Source organism: Periplaneta americana, chromosome 15 (genome assembly GCF_040183065.1).
Source record: "Periplaneta americana isolate PAMFEO1 chromosome 15, P.americana_PAMFEO1_priV1, whole genome shotgun sequence".
In the NCBI taxonomy this organism is placed as follows: domain Eukaryota; kingdom Metazoa; phylum Arthropoda; class Insecta; order Blattodea; family Blattidae; genus Periplaneta; species Periplaneta americana.
Genome location: NC_091131.1, coordinates 69,000,260 through 69,022,617, shown reverse-complemented (window position 1 = coordinate 69,022,617; position 22,358 = coordinate 69,000,260). Strand labels below are relative to the sequence as shown.

General features: G+C 35.0%; 1 protein-coding gene across 1 annotated transcript in view; it reads right to left on the bottom strand.

The window, feature by feature from the left end:
- LOC138715720 (potassium channel subfamily K member 18-like) overlaps nucleotides 1–16,918 on the bottom strand; it is a 228,591-nt gene extending 211,673 nt beyond the window's left edge. The window contains exons 1-2 of the mRNA XM_069848776.1: nucleotides 16,851–16,918; nucleotides 8,441–8,595 (exon numbers count right to left, since the gene is read on the bottom strand). Coding sequence (XP_069704877.1) covers nucleotides 8,441–8,595; nucleotides 16,851–16,918 — 223 coding nt within the window. The remainder of the gene's footprint in view (nucleotides 1–8,440; nucleotides 8,596–16,850) is intronic.
- Nucleotides 16,919–22,358: the final 5,440 nt, after the last annotated feature.

Sequence of the window (22,358 nt, the reverse complement as noted above, 5' to 3'; positions counted from 1 at the left end):
TTAACAATTTCGTTAGCACGAGTTAAGTTGTGCTCGGCAGGATCACTATTGTTTCACAGCAGGCCATTAAAAACCCAATTCTGCACTGGATGGGCTTTAAATGCTGGTGTCACTCACTCGATCCATTAGAACCGTCGTCTGTATTGAGTTTTATGTATACATCCTGATTCGCTTTCTCTCCAAACCAAATAAAATGCAGGAGTCCCAGGCACGAACTGTAAACACATCACAGTCTCAACTTAATTCTTATCATTTCTCTGTTTTCACAGACATGAAGTAGACGACAGTGCGTTATTTGCAATAGCTCTCGTTTACTCTTATATTTCTGTTTCAACTTTATTTGTTCTTTCCCTGTTCTTAAGTAAGTGATGTCCAAATACCTCTTCGGTTTATAATTCTTCTCCTGTTTATTACTCGTATTTTTTTCCTTTTGTATATAACCTTTGACATGAAGGTTTACTCTGGCGTCAGTCGTGGTACCACGAAAACAGAAGTGTAAGGCGAATTTCGAGCCTCTTGGTTTTTCACGTGATCGGACCCGCTACATTCTCTATTTTAATGTTCCTCGATTTTTTTTCCACAGAGGTAACTATAAATACTGTAACTATAATACTGTAACTAAGCATATATATACATGGTGTTTCCGAGGTGGTGTTACAAACTTTGAGGGGTGATGGCGAAAGGCACATGTATCAATTTGAGTTGAGGAACCTTGGTCCGGAAATGACCGAGTCGAAAGTTATAAGCGAAAATAGTTGTGTGGAAATAAAATTGTAATTTGACACCACGTGCCCTCCTTCCCTTAACCTTTGGAACAGTCGTGGGAAGATGGTATTGGCCGGATGTCTCCTACGTGCGTACTTGCCCCGATACAATCTGTGAGCTTGTCAACTGTTCTCGTTGGCTCATCCGTATTCGAAAATCAGGTCTGCTTATTCCGCTCTCGTGTACTCCTCCATTTCACTAGGACTGATCGACTGGACACTGCAACTTTTACACATAAAGACACTGCTGTCTACAGACGTGCATATCAGGACCGACCATGTCCGTTACACATTATGCTATCTGCATTGCTTTAGTGTAGTTTCCTGTCCCCATCCCTCAGACAGCGCACTGAATGAAATACTGTAAGAGACAACGTAAACAACGTCAGATGAATACAGTATGTGTAAGATGTACAGATAAATACAAATAAATAAGGTGTACAGAGGAATAAAATTATTTCATTTCCACAAACTATTTTTGCTTGTAACTTTCGACTCGGTCATTTCCTTATCTCAAATTGATACATGTGCCCTTCCCCATCATCCCTGAAAATTTGTAACACTAGCCCTACACACACACACATATATATATATATATATATATATATTTTTTATTAGAGGATCTCGCCATTCTCTTTGAATATCAATGACTTTATGTAGTCATCATTTAGATAGTTATTAGCGGAGAAAAATTCGTTCCGGCATCGGGAATCGAACCCAGAATCCTCAGCTTGGTGCGCGGAGTGCTCTTTTTCCATTGTATCGTAATGCCTACTACCTGCATTTTAGACTTATGTCATGTATGCAGGAGCGCATATTTAAATGACTTTTACGATACAAATGAGGAGAGTTCGGCGGCGCTGTGGATCGGGCTTCAACATAGCTCAGACGGAAAGAGCACTCAGCGCGCCAAACTGAGGGACCTGGGTTCGATTTCCGGTGCCGGAACGAATTTTTCTCCGCTAATAAGACTTATATTAAAACTAATATATTTGTATTTCCAATAACCAAATAAATGGAACAGATTTACTGGTTGGAGGTTAAAATGTTAAATGCAAAATGTCCATATAGAGGAATGTCCATAAATGTAAATGTCCACACTGTATCAATGTGCACTAGAAAAAATGTCCAATTTATTCAATAACCACTAATTTGATTAAATAAATGTTCAATGTAAAAGAGGTCCAATATATTTTTCGTAATTTTACTCAACCTCTTCATCCTTGCCTATGGCTGTATACGAAATTTTAAGCTGTATGATAAGCCTACAGCACGCAAATAGCGTTTAACGTCGTCGTTATTTTTATATTCATTGTACCTCCTAAATATATTTTCTATTCTTCTTTGGTTGGTAATATATATATATATATATATATATATCTATCCCGTTTATAGGCAGCCTAATATTTATGTGGCCTGCTTGGAATTAGGTTGTCATAATTTCGTTCTGCATATTCTGTTGTTGAGTTATATTTTGTTCATAATTTACATTTCTATTAAATTTGTTTCCTTCAGGAAGCCATGTCAAAATTTCTTCATCTTCAATTTGTCCGATGTCCTCTCTTACAATTCTGGATGGTCCTTCGTGTGGCCTCTCTGCAGCTCTTTTCCTTATTGTCGCATTGACCCGCAGGACTTGAACTGGAGCGAGATTTGCCTCATGCAAAAGTTGACTTCGTCCATCTTTTAATTGCTTAGGCTACACAACTTGCATTACTAGTTTCTCTTTCCAAACACCGACAATACAATTTATTGCCACTTCTGGAGTGATAGTGGTACACGTATCCATCATTTACTAAAATGTTTTGTTTTTTTTTTCTGTGAACGAATGATTTCGGCTATTATGTTAATTAAAGTTTGTAACAGAAATCTTAGTATTCCGAATTTGCTTAGCAATGGCTGTACTGCAATAAGATGCACTGAAAAATGTTGGACATTTTTATTTCTGGACATTCAGCAGTGGACATTCTCCTGACTGGGCATGTTTGTCATTTGACATTTTGTACTAGAAATTTTTACATGTGTATATCTTTACTTCTGAACGTTTTGGATTGGACATTTTAACTTGGATTAGGGATTAGATTAGACTTCTGTCACTTCATATACCTTAGAAAATACGTAAATAACTTATTTAGGTTATATTATAAAGACGAGGGTTGTCCGCTAAGAAGGCACCTATGTAGGTACTCATTGGTATTTTCTAAACTGCGAACGCTTTGTAATGCGCGAAAAAATTCCCTAAAATGTTTCGTAAATAGCCTACACAGTTTCTGCATACCGTACACGTATCACGACGATACTATACACTGTATTTTGTATTTTCACTTACAGATAGTGATTTCTTTCTTACTTTTAAATATAAGTAATCCAAACTTTACTTTTTATTTGCGCAAGATAGTACACTGACGTTCAAAGATAACTGACCTACGATTTTATGATCGTATAAACGAACTTTCCAACCGCGGGATAAGTCAGAACCAAAGATATAAAAAATTCACGAACTTTGAAATAGTTCCGCTAGGTCTCGATAGGTGGCACCATTATTGGGGCGGTTAAAAATGTGTCAGGAGAAACGAGTGTAGATAAAGCATAAATTATTCTCATAATTGACAATATCAGTGGTTTCCAACTCAACCCAGTGTTGTATTAAAATCAGTAAAATGGATGAAAAAATGAATTCTGTTACGCGAGTATATTTATGTACTATTGGCAACACTGACTATTATCGTCGCCATCTATTCATAAAAGTAATAACTTAAGGAGTCACACTTACACCAACAAATTATCGATCACAATCAAATAGTGAAGTCAGATACCTTTCAACGTCAGTGTACCTTATTTATAGCTTACTAGGGAAGCACCGGTTTTTTACAGAAGAAAAATCAGACCGGTAAGTTACAGAAATCTTTAGTGAATCATTAGCGTTAGTGCACGTTCCTAGAATTCTGCATTATTAAAAAACAAAATAAAAACATTCTAGCAACCCAGCATAAGAATCTTATGTCCCATGAATACACAACCACATTACCTAACTACTAACTTAGGCTATATGATATCACCTTTAATTTCTACACTGTATAGCAAATGAAGAACCATAGCGAGAGTTCAAGACTTTAGATTAGAAACTATTTTGTTTAATAATGGAGTATCATCTCTTACAGCATAATCATTATGACATATTTAAACCCATGTTTTAAAATAGGTTCAAAATAAAATACACGTAAATTTGTTCTTCTTGGGAGAGTCTACTCGTTGATGCGGTTGATTCCGGCGCCGACAGAACGCGGTTCAGCTATTACATCACATTAATAAATACACATTCAGTGACCGCATGGAGATGGTTTTAAATTGAAAATCCCTGTCACGCGGATACCAGTAGCGGTAGCTGCTTTCCATGATAATTCATTCATTCATAGTTCTCTGCCCAAGGGCAGATATTTCACTGCAAACCCAGTATTCTCCAATCTTATCAATTTTATACCTTCCTCTTTGTCTCCACATACGATCCATACAATATCTTAATGCCGTCTATCATCTGATATCTTCTTCTGCCCCGAACTCTTCTCCCGTTCAACATTCCTTTTAGTGTAGGCCTATCCTTCTGAAGACAATTTTCTTCTCTGTCAGTGATCCAACCAATTCCTTTTGCTCTTCCTGATCAGCATTATTCTTTCTTCACTCACTTTTTATCACAGCTTCATTTTTTATTCTGTCTGTTCACTTCACACGTTTCATTCTTCTTCATATTGACATTTCAAATTCTATTTGCTTCTCTTCACGTGGGGGGGGGCAAAGGCTAATTGGAATTTCCCGGTCTCTGACCGGGTATAAAAGAAAAACCATGATAGAACTTATATTTAACTCTTGCGGAGAATTTCGGTGAAGTATGGTCTGCAGACCTCTGGAGAAAGAATTAAGGCACAGAATAGTGAATTGTTTTGTATAGAGTTAGTATTGTATGGGGCAGAATATTGGACATTACGACGAAGTGAAGAAAAGCGGTTAGAAGGATGGAGCATGTGAAATGGACAACCAGAATAAGAAACGAAGCTGTATTGGAAAAAGTGGGTGAAGAAAGACTGATGCTGAAACTGATCAGGAATAGGAAAAGGAATTGGATGGGTCACTGGTTTAGAAAAAAAAAACTGCCTTCTGAAGGATGCACTGGAAGGAATAGTGAACGGGAGAATAGTTCGGGGCAGAAAAAAATATCAGATAATAGACGACATTAAGATATATGGATTATAAACGGAGACAAAAAGGAAGGCAGGAAATAGGAAAGACTCGAGAATGTTGAGTTTGCAGTGAAAGACCTGCCGTTGGGTAGAACACTATGTGTGATCCCTTCACGTTGTAATGTTCATGTTTCTGTCCCATACAATGCCATACAATGCCACATAGCATACAAAGCACTTCACTAGTCTCTTCCTTACTTCTTTTTCTAGAGGTCTACAGAAGATGCTTTTTCTTCTCAAGCGTAATATTTCAGGTAGAACTTGAATAATTTTTTGTATAGGCATATTCTGACACATTTTGTAATAAAAATCTAGAAATCTAAAAGAGTTGTTGCTTCCTTACTGCATAACTAGACCTATGTATTGCGTATATATTTATTTCGTTAAATATGCATTGAAACGAGTCTGTTAGTGCTTCTACAATGTTTCCTATACAGTTTTTAACAATACCTGATATTTTATAATTCATTTAAGCTGCTTTCGATTAGTCAATACTAACTTTCTTTAACTTCTGGGGTACCACAAAAGAGCTACAGTTTTCCTAGATTTCTTTTTATTTGTTCACAATGTCGAAAATGTTTTTAGTTTTCACATTTCTTCTATAAAAGAAATGTTTAAAGTTTTATACTCTAACTTCATGTTACAACTTCAGGAAAACGTTTCTCTTAATTCCAAGCTAGCAACAGTTAGTTCCTTCCCTAACGTCGCGGTATCTAGTAAATTATTAAAACACCAGAGACTTTAAAAGAAATCTTGTTAGTTTTGAAACAAAAACTCAAGTGAAACAGTAGCCTACTAGGAAAATATTTAGTGCGTCGAAATTAAGTTTTCTATGCTGGCGACCTATATTCAGATCTTGTAGTTCAAGAAAATGTGTGGTAGGGAACTAGTATCGACAATGATATTAAATTTATCGTGATTCTTGTTTTCAACATATTTATAATCTTAATTGTCAATTGAATTAAGTAGACAGACAAAGTCGTACCCCTCCCATTATGTCGAGGTGGTGGATCGGATGATCTAAAGGCAGGTGCAACAAGTTACATAGGTAACCACAAAGTTGTATTTTGTATTCAGAGAAATGTCTCAATAGCAGCAACGATAATGATATTTGTTTGTCATCAGTTGAGAAAAATCTTTATTGGGAGAACCTGAGTAATTTATTTTCACTAATACAGGTTTCAGAATGCCAAATAAGCTATGGAAAAAATGTTCATAGAAGAAAATTATATGATTTTTACGACATATCTAGATTAATCTTATTAAAACGTTATCTACCATATAAAATAATGATAATTATGGCGTTGATATATGGTAGCGAAAAATTGGACTCACGAAGAAACATCTCGGTGGCTAAGAAGTGATAGGGCCTATCTCATCTCTACAAAATTGCTAGTTTAGTTTAACTACATTACAGTTAACTAATATTTTGTCATCGAGAGGATCTTGCAAAGTAGAAACATATATAAAAATTATATATATTTTGAGAAAAATTAATTTTTAAAACATCTTTTTTATTCACCTGAAAATTTACAGATAGGCTTACGAAGTATCGCATATTAGCTCTCGATCTCGAAAACTAAAGCATTAAAATTTGGTTTCTAATAAATGTAGGACGCTTTGCATTATTCATAAGTTATACAATGGGATGCAGAATGAAATATCCAGAATTTAGGGTGAACGATAAGTAATGTCATTAATTTTAGATGGTTGTTCTTTAAGATGTTTCAAACAAAGCTATTTAATATAATTTTTGCTCGTTTTGCTTCTTTTCCGAGATAAAAATTGTTTTATACGAAACATTTCGTAGCGTGTTTTGAGGAAGCTAATTAAGAGGTTAGGTATAGCTTATAGCAATGAAATTTTGGAAATATTCAGCATTTTTTTCTCCATTACTGTATCTTGTAAAATAATGAAAATTGTTATGTTTAAAACACTGTCCTTCTGCTATTTGAAAAAAAATTACGATTAAAAAAATATTCACTTTTTTTTTCCCAAAATTCAGTTCACTGTGCAGTGATGAAGCGTTTCCCACGTAACTAAAAAACTATCCAACATTCTGTGATTAAATTTTTTGTGCGTATTTATACATATCATATCTACAATATGATGCAAGACCACTCCTCTACCTTTGATAGATTGACTGATAAAAAATAAATTCGTTTAAAAATGGTCAAATGTCAGTAATTTCTTCTAACACAAAATAAAAAAAAAGTATTATTTATTAAGGAATGTAGTTGAAAGAGCATGATATTGCAAATATGAGTTTCAGCAATAAAATAAAAGAGAGAGAACATGAAAAAACTTTAACAAGTTTATGAGTTATGAGGGAAACGCTTCATCACTGCACAGTGAACTGCTACTGCTAATTAAAAAAATATATAAGTAATTTTTTTAAATCGTAAAAATATTTTTTTCATATAGCAGAAGGACAGTGTTTTATGCATACAAAATTTCATTATTATATAAGATACAGTAATGGAGGAAAAAAATGTTGAATATTTCCAAAAAATTTACTGCTGTAAGCTGTACCTAACCCCTTAATGTGTTATGATAATATACGAGTGAAAGAATTATTTTAGTTTTGTCCTTTAAATATGCAGAAATTTGATCCGAACAAATACAACATTTAAAAATTCCTTTCCAGAACGAAAAGTTACATTTGTTCGAATCGATTGGAGAGAGCGTTGTGGTGCCATCTTGTGGCAGATTGCCGAACTATGATGAATTATTCCATATTTTTAGTTACACCTTTACACTGCCCAATGTGCGCGATAATTTGATGGCACTGTATTTCATATAATTAAGCACAAATCACTTTTGTTCCTTACTAACATGTCGTACTTATCTGTTGCTTCCCCACCTTTTCTTGCTACGTATTACTGAAGTTCACTTAAAATTTATTTATTTCCATTTTATTATTATTATTATTATTATTATTATTATTATTATTATCACATAGTCGCTATTTGCTACGAAACCTTATCTGAAAGTGGTTTACACACACTTTGCATTTGTACGACAGCTGCAACTGTTTTCAGTAACACACACTGGTCCTTTGGAGGCATTTGTGTTGCAGAATTTCGTTTAATGGAAGAGTGATCTAACAAATAAAATCGATTTTGAGATTTAATTCCGTTATATCTGTTTTGCTAGGTGAAATAATGAAACTTACTTCAACTGTTAACAATTTTTGCTAAACATATTGCGAATTGGTATCTTCTGCATCTCTTTGGTGAAAACTCGACGACTATGGACATTTTTGAACAAGACACCCCACCACTCCTGACTCGGATGTGGGATAGTCCACTCTCTCACTGAAACTGCTGTTGGGCTGTGTTGTATACGCAATACTTTGGACCTCTAGTATCCCCTTTCAGGCACAGATAACAAAGAACGGAACGAGATCGCCGCATATTGTTCTGTGAGTGTAGTATTAACCAATTTCGTTATCAGGCCCAGCTCCAGAGCGCCAGTAATCAATTCGTGCAGCGCTCTGCCTGATTGTAAACGCGTGCTCGTGCGAACTCTTTGCACGACCAGAGCGAATTGTCATAAAGAGAGGCACTGCCACACGACGGGGTCCGCTTCTCCACCTGCAGTTCAATACAACTGAAATGAATTACAAGGTTGCAGCTTCCACTCAGCTTCAAAGTCGTGATAGGAGAATCGCATTCTTCTTTCCGAAAATGATGCTATTTGCTGTGTTATCTCAGGTTCAAGCGTGACGTCATAAGCCAACATCATGGGAATCCCACCTTGTGCCATTGTGTGCTCACGAAAAATACCAAATATAAAAGCGAGATGAAAGTTCCTCAGGAATATGAAAAATCTTTTATATGTTGACAGCTTAGGTAGTATAGATAGAGAGATCATAGGGCTATCTCACAGTATTCACTATTATTGAAGATCTCGGTGCAAAAACCGGGCAAGTCCAGATAGGAGATAAAAAAACTTCCCACAAAAATTGAATGTGCATTAATTTCAAACTGATTTTTTACACTATAAATTAGGAAATTAGTAGACTTTTTTATGAGGTTACCAATATTTTTGTTGGTTCTCTTTCGTCTATGGAATTTTTTTGAATGGTGGACTTAAATGTTTTTGTCCCGAAAATAAAACAGATTTCGTCATGTTTGAACTTCATTTATTCCTTATTTTAAAACAAATCTACGAAGCTTCCTGCAGCCTTAGGTGAGTTTCTATTGAGGGGTTAATCAATGAATAATATATATTTTAAAGCCTAAAGTGTTTAGTGCAGCCTAACATGGCTATTTAACTACGCTGTATCAACTATTTGTAGCAAAGATAGTAGAGTTGGTTTGGCGTGGCTAAGATTGGCTGCATGGAAGAGTCATAAAATTGTCACCGAAGAGCGCTTCTGTCTATTATGTGTCGAAAAGGAGTCATGGGAGCACATTCTAGCGCACTGTAAAGAAACAGAGAATCTTCAAAGAAAATATGTACCACCCTCGATGCTAGGTCGGAATAGGAGTTTGGTTGTATATCTTGACATCATGGAGAATAAAGAATACGAACAAAACACTGAATTGTTTCTAGTCAAGGCGAGACAGCTTAGAACATCACTTATTGCAGTTTATGATACGAACTGACGAAGGAATAATGCTAACTACTGAATTATACACTTTTATATCTGTTAATAAGCTACGTTAAAGTATATTGTAATATAATGGGTTTTGTGTGTACCACTTGCATATTAATCAGTGTGTTTTTAGTGAGTGGTCAGATTTTAATCATAGGTGAGGAGGGCGAAACCTACAAAGTAGGACCTGTTTTGCAAAGTATGTAACACTCAATAGATCCGTGCACTAGTTTTAAGGGCAAATTCTGATAGCATTTGTATGTATAATTGCTGTATAAATCCACGTCCGTCCGTCCGTCCGTCCGTCCATCCATCCATCCATGTATCTATCTATCTATCCATCTATCTATACATGTATCCATCCATCCATCCATCCATCCATCCATCCATCCATCTAGCCTTCTTACATAACATGAAATGGAAAATTGAATTATATAGTCGAGATGTTTCCAAAACTGTTCATATGAGAATGATTAACTACGACTTACATAATAACGTCCCTAATCAAAAAAATTCTTCATATAAAAATTCAAGTCTCTAAAATGTCTATTCGAATTGAAGAGCATAATGTCAAAATATGCTAAGTCAACTTTGTTCATGTACAAAGTTCTTGTACCTGAGAGGTACAAGTATAATTTATTTACTGCAATATGTTAACTTGAATTTGAAGACAGAACTGTTAGGGAAAACACAATACTAAAATAAGTGCAATACGTACTGCTCACAGATTTAAACTCATTCTTGATCTCATCTTTTTGTATCGTACAGCTACTCTTATTATCAACTAATTTTTTATGCTTCTTGCTATAATACAGTATTCTTAGAAAGGCTTAAATATTAAAATAGCTTTACATTTTAACAATGAGTTCGACAATTCGGTTCGAAACCTTTATAATATTATCGGTTGTACAGACGTCAGAAACTTTCAGCGGTTTCGTATGGTTACGTTTTTGTAATCTAGCTTGACCTGCATATGAAAGCGCCTAAATAATGATAGAATGAATTTCAAATTAATTCAGTTAATCGATTTCAATTCAAACACTAAAGTAATAATAATTTATTTCACTATTAATATACCTGAAAGAATACGGTAATCATTAATTAATATGATTTCACTTGTTAAAAATGTCGTTTAATATTATAATGAAAGAAATATTCTACTTCATTATTGAAAATGAGGCATGTTATTTTATTCTTCACGTTTACATAAAAATATTCTTCTCCAATTCGTGATAAAAGTAGTAAAAGAATATATACGTTAAAAGACGACATTGTAGTCTATTGAATACTGATAACAGAAAGACAGATTCACCTCATCGAATTACGCCATTCTTCTCAAATTTAGAAGATGTGTTGAAGTGCAATGCGATAGTGATAGCTCCGGCGAGCTACAATACAGAGTGGCCGAAAAGTGGGCGTAACCCCGTTTACTTCTTTATTTTGCGATGAACTGTGTTATTGGTGACCTTGGTAACCATGCAGTTAGAGTAATAACCGGTATCGCACAACGGAAGAGTTACGAGAAGTTGTGGAAGATGCCTTCATTCACGTAACTCCGGATTATCTCCGCAAAACATCTGCTACAACATAGCGCAGAATTCAGCTACGCTACGACTATGACTGTCTCCACACCGATATTCTGGACCCGTGAGTGTCCATATTAAGCATTCTGATATAATCATAATAGTGTCGAAAATAAAGAGCCCTACGTCCACCTCAAGGCCATAGCGTACAGTGGGGTTGTTTGTTAGCAGTATGGAGAGAATACTGCATGTGGCTGGACAACTGCATCTGATGTTACCAAGACTCGTACGAGATCTAGTTCCAAAATTTATGATGAGATGAGGAGGGAGGGCAAGGTAATGTGTTGATAGAATAAGTTTGGAAAGTTGAGGGAAACGGGAGAACCTCGGAAAAACCTCATTCTCTGGTACTATCCTCCGTAAGTATCACTCCTCTCGACGCCGGAGATAGAACCCAAATTCGCGAAAGCATAAGCCCGCTCTTTAGCATTGGAAATCCAATTGAGACTTAAATGTTACAATTGTGATGAGTAAATGCAAAAATTAACTGTGATGCGATTTTTTGCAAGCATTGAAGTAGCGGAGTCAATCAAGTGCACTGATTTAATTCATGAGGGGATATTTGAGTGGACCAATTAAGTTAATTCTGTTTTCAATACCTGCCATTCAACCTTTTGTCCAGTAATTTCAATGGTTCTCTCCCGGGAATAGAAGAGATTGATTCTGAAACGGATCATCCCATGCAGGGGTTGCATGTATGCACAATTCCAACCACTCCTGTTCTATAACACTAAAAAAAAAGTATTTAACAACACATGTCGATGAACTGGAAAGTATTCTAGTTGCATGTTACTTTGTAATGGTAATATTTATTTTTATTCCACCTACGGATGAAAAAATAAATTCTTAGGCATTTCAAGCAATCGAAGAGAAAGCTGACGAGAGAAATGGAACCTTGAGAACGGTTTTTTTCGGAAGCAGTACAAGATACCTCAGAGAAGTCCATAATTGTCACCGGGTTTATAGTGGGATCACGTAAGTGTAGTTCCTAAAAGTTTAATTTGGTTATCTTCAGTGTTGCCAACTAATACCAGATATCATCAAAGAGGGTAAAATCACAATTTTACGTACTGAAATAATAATAATAATAATAATAATAATAATAATAATAATAATAATAATAATAATATATTAACAATAACAATGTCTTGCTTATATTTACCACATCTTATCTTTATGTTGCAAGGTGTTTCCGAAATGATTCAATAATTTATGAAATAATATGTTTTCTTCCTGGGCGTCTCGAATATTATGTTAGTCATTAGGACTAGTATCATCTAATATTAAAATGTATTTTGTCTGATATGAAATTTATTGCTTTGACTAAAGAGTTTATGATTCATGAGACCTAACCTAAAAATGTATTTCCTTACTTGCATTTTCATCAGTTTCCTATATTGCAAACCGAAATTACTGCTGCCAACATAACTGTTAGAAAATAACTACCAGTTGTAGTATTTATCAATACCCGAAATTCGAAACGAAGTTGGTAAAAGAAAATTCAACCTGAGAGCTAGAAAATCACTATAATTCACTAGGATATGTAGTAATAGGGAAAAAGTAGTTAGGTTAGGATTCATCCTTAGGGTATTAAGTAAGCTGATCCTGACTATAATTAACATTTTTATCCATTGCTTTTTTCAAAGTGGTATCTGTCTGCATTCACATACATTCGACACGAATTTTGATGAAAAAATTAAGCTTATTCATATACTAATTTTCTATTTCTGTAATGCTTACAGTTTCTCTTCTTATATAACGTCTAAGTTATGTACAAAACTTCCGTGTTCTAGTATGAACTTGTGGGGTAGCATATAAATTAACTGTCATCCCGAGATACAGTAAAATTTAATGAACATGCACCAATAAGTGGATAAATGAATCAGAGAATGTATGAATGAATGAATCAGCAAATATGTGAAAGAAGAAATCATTAAATATGTGATGTATATATCAGCGATTATGTGAAGGAATAAAAAAATAGAGTGAATAAATGAATTAATAAATTGTTAAATGAGTAGGTGAATGAATTAAAAGAGTTAGCAATAAAATGACTGAATCAGTAAATAACTAAAAATGAATCAGCAAACCAGTGACTGTAAGATTAAATGAGAGAGTGAATGAATGAATGAATGAATGAATGAATGAATGAATGAATGAATGAATGGGAAAATGAGTCATTTTGTGAACAAATAAAAGATTAACTAGATTAATAATAACATGATTGAATTAATGGATAAGTAAACAAATTTATGATTTAATTAACTTATAAGTGAATTCATAAACGAAAAAAGTGAGAATTAAGGAATCAATTGAGGGGCTTAGAACAAAAAGCAGGTAAGTGACGGAAACCTAGTTTTGAAGAAATTACAGTTAAAGTTCTACATGCAATGAAATATTATATACTAGTTTGGTGAAATGATGCCCATATAGCAGCACTGGACAGTGTGATCACTTACCTGACTTTATCCCAAAGAAACATCCTTTTGGGCTATCAAAACACGCACTTACCTCATTTTTTAATAATATCACTTACCTGCCTTTTGTTCTAAGCCCCTAAATTGAAATGAATGAATCAACTAATGCAACTAAGTGAAAAAGATAAAGATTGAATGAATGGAAGAATGAAGAAGTGAATAAATGAAATAGGAAGAAACGAAAATTAGAATAAGTGTATTAATGAGTAAGGGAATAGGTAAGCGAATAGGTGAATGAATGGGTGTAAAAATAAACGAATGAGTAAGTAATTTAAGGAATGAAGACGCGAATAACTAACCGAATGAAGATTTTAAGGAATACGTATATGAATTAATTAGCGATTGAATGAGTGGCGAATGACAAAATGAAATGGTTGGATGAACGAGTAAATAAATATATAATTAATGAAAGATAAATAGGGTAATATATTAATAGCGAAGCATCTGAAAAGCTCTCTCTTCACTATTACCCTCCTGTAATTGTTAGAGTTCTCCCTACCAGCAGCCACTATCACACTCTCTGTTTCTCGGTGGCGAACTCACTGTCTCACTTACAAAATGCAAGAATGCAACAAGTTGGAACATTGTTCTGCTCCAGAGAAACTTGTTTTCAACTCCGAAACTCCCAGCTCTGGGATTTTCAAGTTACAAATCTCACCTGTGTAACAGATCTGTAACTTGCGTTCTTATGCCGAAAGAAATACTTTGCTTTCCTCAGTTAGTGACAAACCTGAATAGTTTGTCAGCAAGAAACTGGTGCTTTACATCAGCCTATTTCCTAGATGCAGAATAAAATTGCAAATTAAATAATAGTATTGCTGTTGTACTTAGGAAACAAACTGTCCCTGCGATGGCTATACGATCTAACTATAGAACAGGCATTGGCAATACGTTCTGTATATCACCCCTTCATCTTTCCCTCCACAAATATTCTATCTGTCTGCGTGTACGTACAGTAAGTATAGGTTGAACTCGATACTATAACGTTCTAATCAGGGATGTGGAAAGAGAATATGACGAATAAATTATGGGTTTTGTTTTAGTTTCCAAGAAGCATGGCAACAAGACTATTGTGTTATTACGACTAAAGGTAAAGTTCATTGTCTCAATTGTTCAGTTGAGATTTACATAAAATATTATAATATCAGTCGGCGCTTCGATTTTGAACATAAGTATTTTGGTAAACATAAACTTATAGGTAAGAGTTTAAAATATGATTGTTTATTAATAAAATAATTGTCACATGCAATAAGCAATATGTTAGTTCAATTTAATTTGTTGTGCAGCTTGAAATAGTGAGAAAAGTTGAAAAAATCTACAAGAATAATTTAGTGGAAAAGCCAAACTACATTCACTGCTAGTTGAAAATACAATCCGAACAATTTATCACATTTCAAACACATAGGGGAGTCATAGAAAACAATACCCTTTTTCAAATGTCAGGTAAAACCAGAAAGGAATTGTGTGAATTATTACTTACTTTCAGTTAAGATGTTGGAAATATTTGAATCCACTTATGTCTCCGAAATTTTTTTTTCTAAAATGTACCTGATGAAAAATATTGCGCGTACGTGTAACAGACTATCAACTCGTAACTGTTTTACGTTTATATAGTAATAGTATTCACCCTAATACAGACAGACTCGTCTTGAACAAACAGTATAGGTGATCTAGAGCTTATAAGCGTATAATTAATTTAGTACAAATAAATATAAAATACCAAATTTGATAGTAACGCAATATAAAATACAAAAGTAACTTAATGATTATAACAGATAAAATATAACGTTTTAAATCTGAGTAAAATACTGGGGAAAAAAGGAGAGGGCACATTAAATTAAAAAAATACATATTAGAAAGAACCCTAAACAAGGATTATGTGCTACTCACCAAATTCCACGGTGTAAATAGTGGTCCTGTCCAGATGTAGAGAGAATTGCCCGAAAACTTCGCCCGAAACACATACATTACAAATAACTTACCCAAATACATGGACAGTCGAGTAATTTTTTTTTCGAAATTGATATAGAAATATACAATTTTCTTGCACGAATAGAAGGCCCCCTTTTTTAATATCCTCTCTTTCTGTTAATTCACTTTATTTGAAAGTCTGATGCTACATTTGTAAAAGAACTCGCTCTCGATGCCGTTACAGTAAGTCTATCATATCTTTCAATCAACTGGGAGCACATACAGTCCTCAAGCCGTGATGAAGGCATCGTACACGTCGACTGGTGCTGAAGAGGGGAGCAATTACCTAGCTCCAGTAGTGAGCAAACATCGCACTGGTCAAACAGAGTCGAATTGACCTCAGCGTTGTTGGTTCATTACATCGCCCAGTGAATGCAATGAATTAACGCTATTAATAAACCGGAAATACACGTGGAGTACCAACAGTGTTTTCTCATCCATCATCATCATCATCATCATCATCATCATCATTAGGGATAGGGTTTAATGACCTATAATTAATAATGAAAAAATGTCATAAAAACAATGCATTTATGACCTAAAAATCTTTAAAAAATTTCCTTAAAATGCCCTAAAAATTGATCTTTCATAATTGGCTTAATATGAATATTAATATTTAGACTAGTAATTAAATTAAATTCTAGTACCAACATTCAAGTTTATTTAATTTTAGGCCTACATAATTTTTCAAAGTAGTACACTTTAATTAATTATTTTACGTGATGTAGTAGTTCCATGTAGTCCACCACAAGGCCACTCTTATCCGGAACTAGGAGGTATAGAGGAGTCTATATTGAAGAGGTGGTTGGACTGATCCATTACATGGGGGTGTACTACGTTAAAATGGCAATATCTGTGTAGAAAAACGATTAAAGTAATATACAAAAATTGGTATTAATAGACAAAATATCAAAGGAAATAAATAATATTTTACATTAATAATGGGGATTTATGGGCAAAATTAAATGAAAATGCCCCAAAAATAACTATAAACAAAAAATGTTTTTATGAGTTGTAAGAGGCAAAAAATGCAAAAAAAAAATGCCCTAACAAATATGTTTTAAAACATTCAGTTTATCACATAACATATAAATACTAAAGCAGCAATGTTTCTGGCTTACTAGAAAAAAGGTGCAGTTTCATTAAAAACCTAGCCCTAATCATCATTATGTATGTTTCGCCATAAAAGTACTAGTTTTCAAGTTGTCTTTCATTACTCTTCTTCTACTTCTTCTTCTTCTTCTTCTTCTTCTTCTGCTGCTGCTACTTCCATTATCACCACCATCACCAATCATCATTTTCTTGTGACATATATTAATGTGATAATAAATCAAATTAAGCAGTTGAGAAGCAAAATAAATTATACTAATAATACAAATATATGTGTTAATACTACATTTAAACTGTGTAAACGACATCTGTAATGAATTGTGTTGAAATGGAAATGACGGAGTGTATTATTTAGCATTTTAATACCGTGAAAAAATGTAAAGAATGTGTTAATCCAAACACTACACATGCTGCACAAGTGTATCTTAATAAAACCATTAGTCATAGGATAGTAGAACACATTTTTCATGTAAGATAAGGCACAAGTTTCTTTCACCATTGTACAGCTCATGCATTTTGTCGAGACACTCGCGATGCGCAGTAGGGGACAACGTTTCTGTGGAGGGGGTAGGAGTAGAAGGAAAGTTCGGGCGTGTGTCTCGAGTTCAAGGCAAAGGCTAACCCATTCCCCTATAATTCGTAAGTAGACTCATCCAATCTCGTGCACAGCTCTGTAGGAAGAGTGAAGGAGTGTCTGGACATAATGTATGGGCTGTAAGCTATCACGAACGAGCTTTAGTTTCGTTTCCAACAATTTTAACGAGGTTTGGCAAAACCACATTGTTTGTATCTAGCAGAGAATGCGTTTATGGTTGAAAGCGTTGTCAGCCATCACAGTAGCCATATTCCACAAAATTCTTGGCTGTACCATAATTATATTTTCTTTGAATTGTTGTAACAATATTCTGGATAAAATAATACGATTGGAGTAAATATAAATTAAAAAGAAACGTAATAGTTTATCAACTATAGTACTAAAATAAAATTTTGAAATTGAATTTTAGTTTTAATATAATAATAATAATAATAATAATAATAATAATAATAATAATAATAATAATAATAATAATAATAATAATAATAATAATATAATAATAATAGTCTATGTCCGCTTCTATTATGACTGCCATTGTCTTCCGTTGTTCTCTCTACTCCATTCTTGCGTGTACATCCACTGGTATCTTTACATATTCCTGTAGTGTATGGCTGTTTGGAGTCTTTGTAACCGTGTCTTTTTTACGCGGTCTCTTCCCTTTTTTCGTTAGCAATTTCAGTTGTTTCTTGTCTGGTATTCCTTTGACATGCCACACCAATATATATTCTGCTGTATGCCTATAATATCTGGTCCTCTCGTGTGGAATTCAGCATAGGAGATGATTGTTTCTTTTATTTTGACGTTCGATTCTGTTTTTTTATACGGCAGCCGTATCCCACGATACGGCAATCTCACTGCGTGTCACTAGTATCAAGTAGAAAAGTGACAGGGAATTTGAGGAAAGCCCTAAGATTGCGTGTATCTTCTATCCAGAAGTTTGGGTAATGGAATTAGGATAAAGAAATACAATTTGCTGTAACATTTAAATGTGTCTAATGTACGGAATGAAATAAGCTACGAACAACAATCACTGAAACTGCAGTATTATTCACCTTAAAGTAGATAGAAGTGCGAAAGAATGCTTCAAAAAATGAAATATGAGTAACTCTCAAACTTGTAATCAAGATTTAACGCGCTAGACTACAATGAGCACAATTAAAATTTGATCTGGATTGACTGCACACCTAGCAACCGACGCCTATACCAGAATTGAATAATTGGCTTGCGATAAGTGTTTAATATTGTTCCTGCAGTTCGGTGTAATTAAAGTACACGAAATTTCAACTTGTCGTAGAATTTCTAGAAAGAGACAGCAATGTTACACACCTCGAAACCTTCGTTAAGGTGACAGGGATAAAAGTGACACTGTATCGAAGAGACAGAAGACTTCAGTGGCGAAACTCCCCTCATAAGGATATTATTCGACGCGGTTATCTTCTTCTTGAGAAAATGAACTTCTGTTACGTTCTTTATCAAGGGGATATTTCGAAATTAACAACCACAAAATATTTATGTGTAATTTAATGAACTAAATACCTTTTTCTCCAATAAAAATTTTCGATACTTCACATATATTGAGAGTTTCTTTACTTCTATTTGTTACGTAAGGAATGGAATGAAATGGAATTTAACTGACGGGGGCACGGATGGCGCAGTACTGCGACCTATTGAGATCTATTGTGCTAACCCTCGATATGGAATGAGTTGCGTGCCACAGATCCCCTATGCGCACCGCCCTAACCACATGATTCCCTTAACGACCGGTCCCTATACCCGACAGAATTCATATACCATTCCTGCTTCGGCAAATTCCTCCAAGGCCCCCCTGTCGGTCCGAAGCGAAACTCCTCCCCCGAGTAGGTCCGCCTCGGGTGCCATTGTACAAACCATCCATCGTCGCTTAACTATATTCCACGGAGGCCGTTCGAGAGAGCCAGCAGCTTCGGGAGGCCGCCGGTAGAGTGATCTGAAAAACCAGAAACGGGATGATGAAGAAAGGATGATGGGGGAGGAAGAGAAGTGGCGAAGATAAGTGGGGTTCCAATCGCCTGATAAAGTTACCTGATATTCATCCACAGGAGTGAGGGAAAAACCCCGAAAAAACCTCACCCAGGAGGAGAAAAAGTTGAACACAAAGAGAGCAAGGGAAACAGAAGAATAACCAGGGGAATACAGGAAGAACAAGGAGAACACAAGGACGACAAGGGGAATGTAAGGACAACAATTGTAATGCAAGGAAAACATGAAGAATATTGGGTGAACAAGTGAAGATAAGGAGAACAAGTATAACACAAGGAGAGCAAGGGAAATATAAAGATAACAAGGGGAATAGAGGGAGAATAAGGAGAACACAAAGAAACAAAGGCAATATAAGGAGAACAATTGGAATGCATGGAGAACGGGGGTATATAAAGTAAACAAAGTGGACCAGGAGATCAAGGGGAATAGAAGGAGAACAAGCGAGAGGTCAATTCTCAAGTTACCCCTCCAAGTCTAGTGAGAAGAAAGAAGTAGTTCTACGTCAAAATTCAACCAAGTAATCGGCTCAAGTGGGATTCAAACCCACGCCTAAGCGCAAACTCGAATTGCAACTCCCATTCGTTGCCTCACGTACATCGATGGTCATCCTTTACTTCCTCACTGAAACGTGAGACTGCATACATCAGTGGTAGAGATGAACAACGATCGAGAAAGCAAGGCTAACAGCGCCCGCAAAGTCGAAAACCCGCACGACAATGTTCTATACGTCGAGTCGTTGACAAAAAGACTGCTTGTGAGTGTTTCGAGACGCCGGGATTGATCACTCCCGAAGTCCCGAACGTCAAGCAGCCTTGAATCGCCACTGTTGTTTATACCTGACTGAACTTTTATCTATTTGGCAACTGTTGTATATGTATAAACAAACAAGTAGCCTATTTGAAACATCATCTCTATCTTTCAGTGTATAATAATCAGTTCCCCAATCTTTATTTACTTACTAGACCCTTATTAAAAGGCTTGGAATTTTATTTTCATATGTTTGAGATGAAGTGTGCAATCTCAAGTAAAAATATATTAATGTAATGTTTTATGTTTCTTAGGAATGCGCATTTATTTGAGAATTTTTTTTTCTATTTATAAAACCATAGGTAATAGGCCTATATAATAGAACCAGAACATTTTGATAACTAAGACACTATTCTGTTTTGTCATTTTGTCTCATTTAAACATTTATAATGTTATTTATTTCAATGATATACGTTATTCAAAGTTACGACATCTTTCTGCGCCGAATAAATGCTATTTCGAGAATGATGAGCGAGATTCGAAGCGCACGAGAATGGCGAGACGAGACTCGAAGGACAACTGCAACGAACACAGCGAGCGAGAGCGAAGTTAGTTTTGTTCATCTCTAATCCGTACTTACTGGAATTCGCTCTATTACGCTAGAGATAGACATAATGTGCTTTATGTTCAGTATGGACCAAAAGAATCCTCTGAACATTTGTAATAGGGTAATTCACAGTCATCTGCTGCAGAAGGTTCCTATGTTTACTCATATCTATTTATAAAAAAGAAGAAGAAAAAATTAAGGTATTAATAGAAACTCAATGCACATATTGAAATTTCAATTTTTGGCACTATTTAGCCTATAGCCTACCTCGGTACCGCAACTTAAATCTAAATCCCAGCTCCAGGATTGAAATTGATTTGAGAGAACGAAAACAAATTATAAGGATTTTCCAAGATTATTATTATTATTTATTTATTGTTTATTGTTATTATTATTATTATTATTATTATTATTATTATTATTATTATTATTATTATTATTATTAGTGTTAGGTTTCTAGGCGATGAAACCACTTCGCTGCTGAAATGACTAAATATACTTGTACTTCGTACAGATTTTCTTCTAGTCAAAAAATGTCCAAATCTTGGTCTTCCCACTGGCCTATGTCCATTTAGTAATTCTTCACAAGCTCTCTTAATTTCGTCTTATTCGGAGGCTCGTACGAATGTTCTATCGACTCTACAGCCTTTCAGTCCTGAATATGAAGCAGTCAACATTTATTTCAAATGTAATATTTCAGACCTTCCGGCAAATAGGTAGCAGGATGGAACGTTACAATAAAAATCTCATAAAAAGTAGCATGGCATTGTAAAACTTTATACAAAAACATATTAGAACTTTGAGTACTAGAGGGAATGTTACAGTGATATACTGTACGTATTTGACAGGTATATACAAAGTTATATTTTAAACGTTGAATTAGTAAATTAAACGACACCATCGTCGACAGAACATCAATAATGACGACGAAACATCTGTCCGAAACATCGCGTCAATGAAAACCGCCAAAAAAGAAAAACTGAAGATGGGGCAGCACTACCCCCCCCCCTAAACATGTATAACTGAAGGTAAACCACACCCAAGTTAAGTGTTTCAACAACTGTTTTTAACCATTTCATAATTTTAATTATATTTTATAATTGAAGTGTGAACACTGTATGAAATGTGATCATATCATCTATTTTTAATACCTCTGTAGAGATCTTTTCTTGTCCTAAGGAGGTTATTTGACCTTGTGTCTTTCACCCGAGCTTCCCCATTTATGACGTACAGACGCTGTATTCAGGCTCCATCATTACAGTACCCCACCGGGCTTCAGATACTTGGCCGCACGGGTGAACGAATCAAGGTCGGGCATTGTACAGCTATGACGCTTGTTATCGCTATAGGTACTCCTATAGCCTTACACAACGCAACCTTTCTTCTTTGCCCGCTCACGTACAGCATGATGATTAATGGAGCAATGGTGGAATGGCGGTAGGGAAGACGGGAATACACCTCGTAAATCTTCTATTAAGCACTGTCGAGCCTAGGTTGCTCTGGAAGTATTCTTTACCCAGAACTACACTTTTACTTTTGTGGCAGGAAACCGAAAAATGTATCCGTTATATCAAAATAAAATATTTCTCTATTAGGCTATAATATTTTCTCTATGTTTCGTAAAAACAAAATAATACGAGTATACCG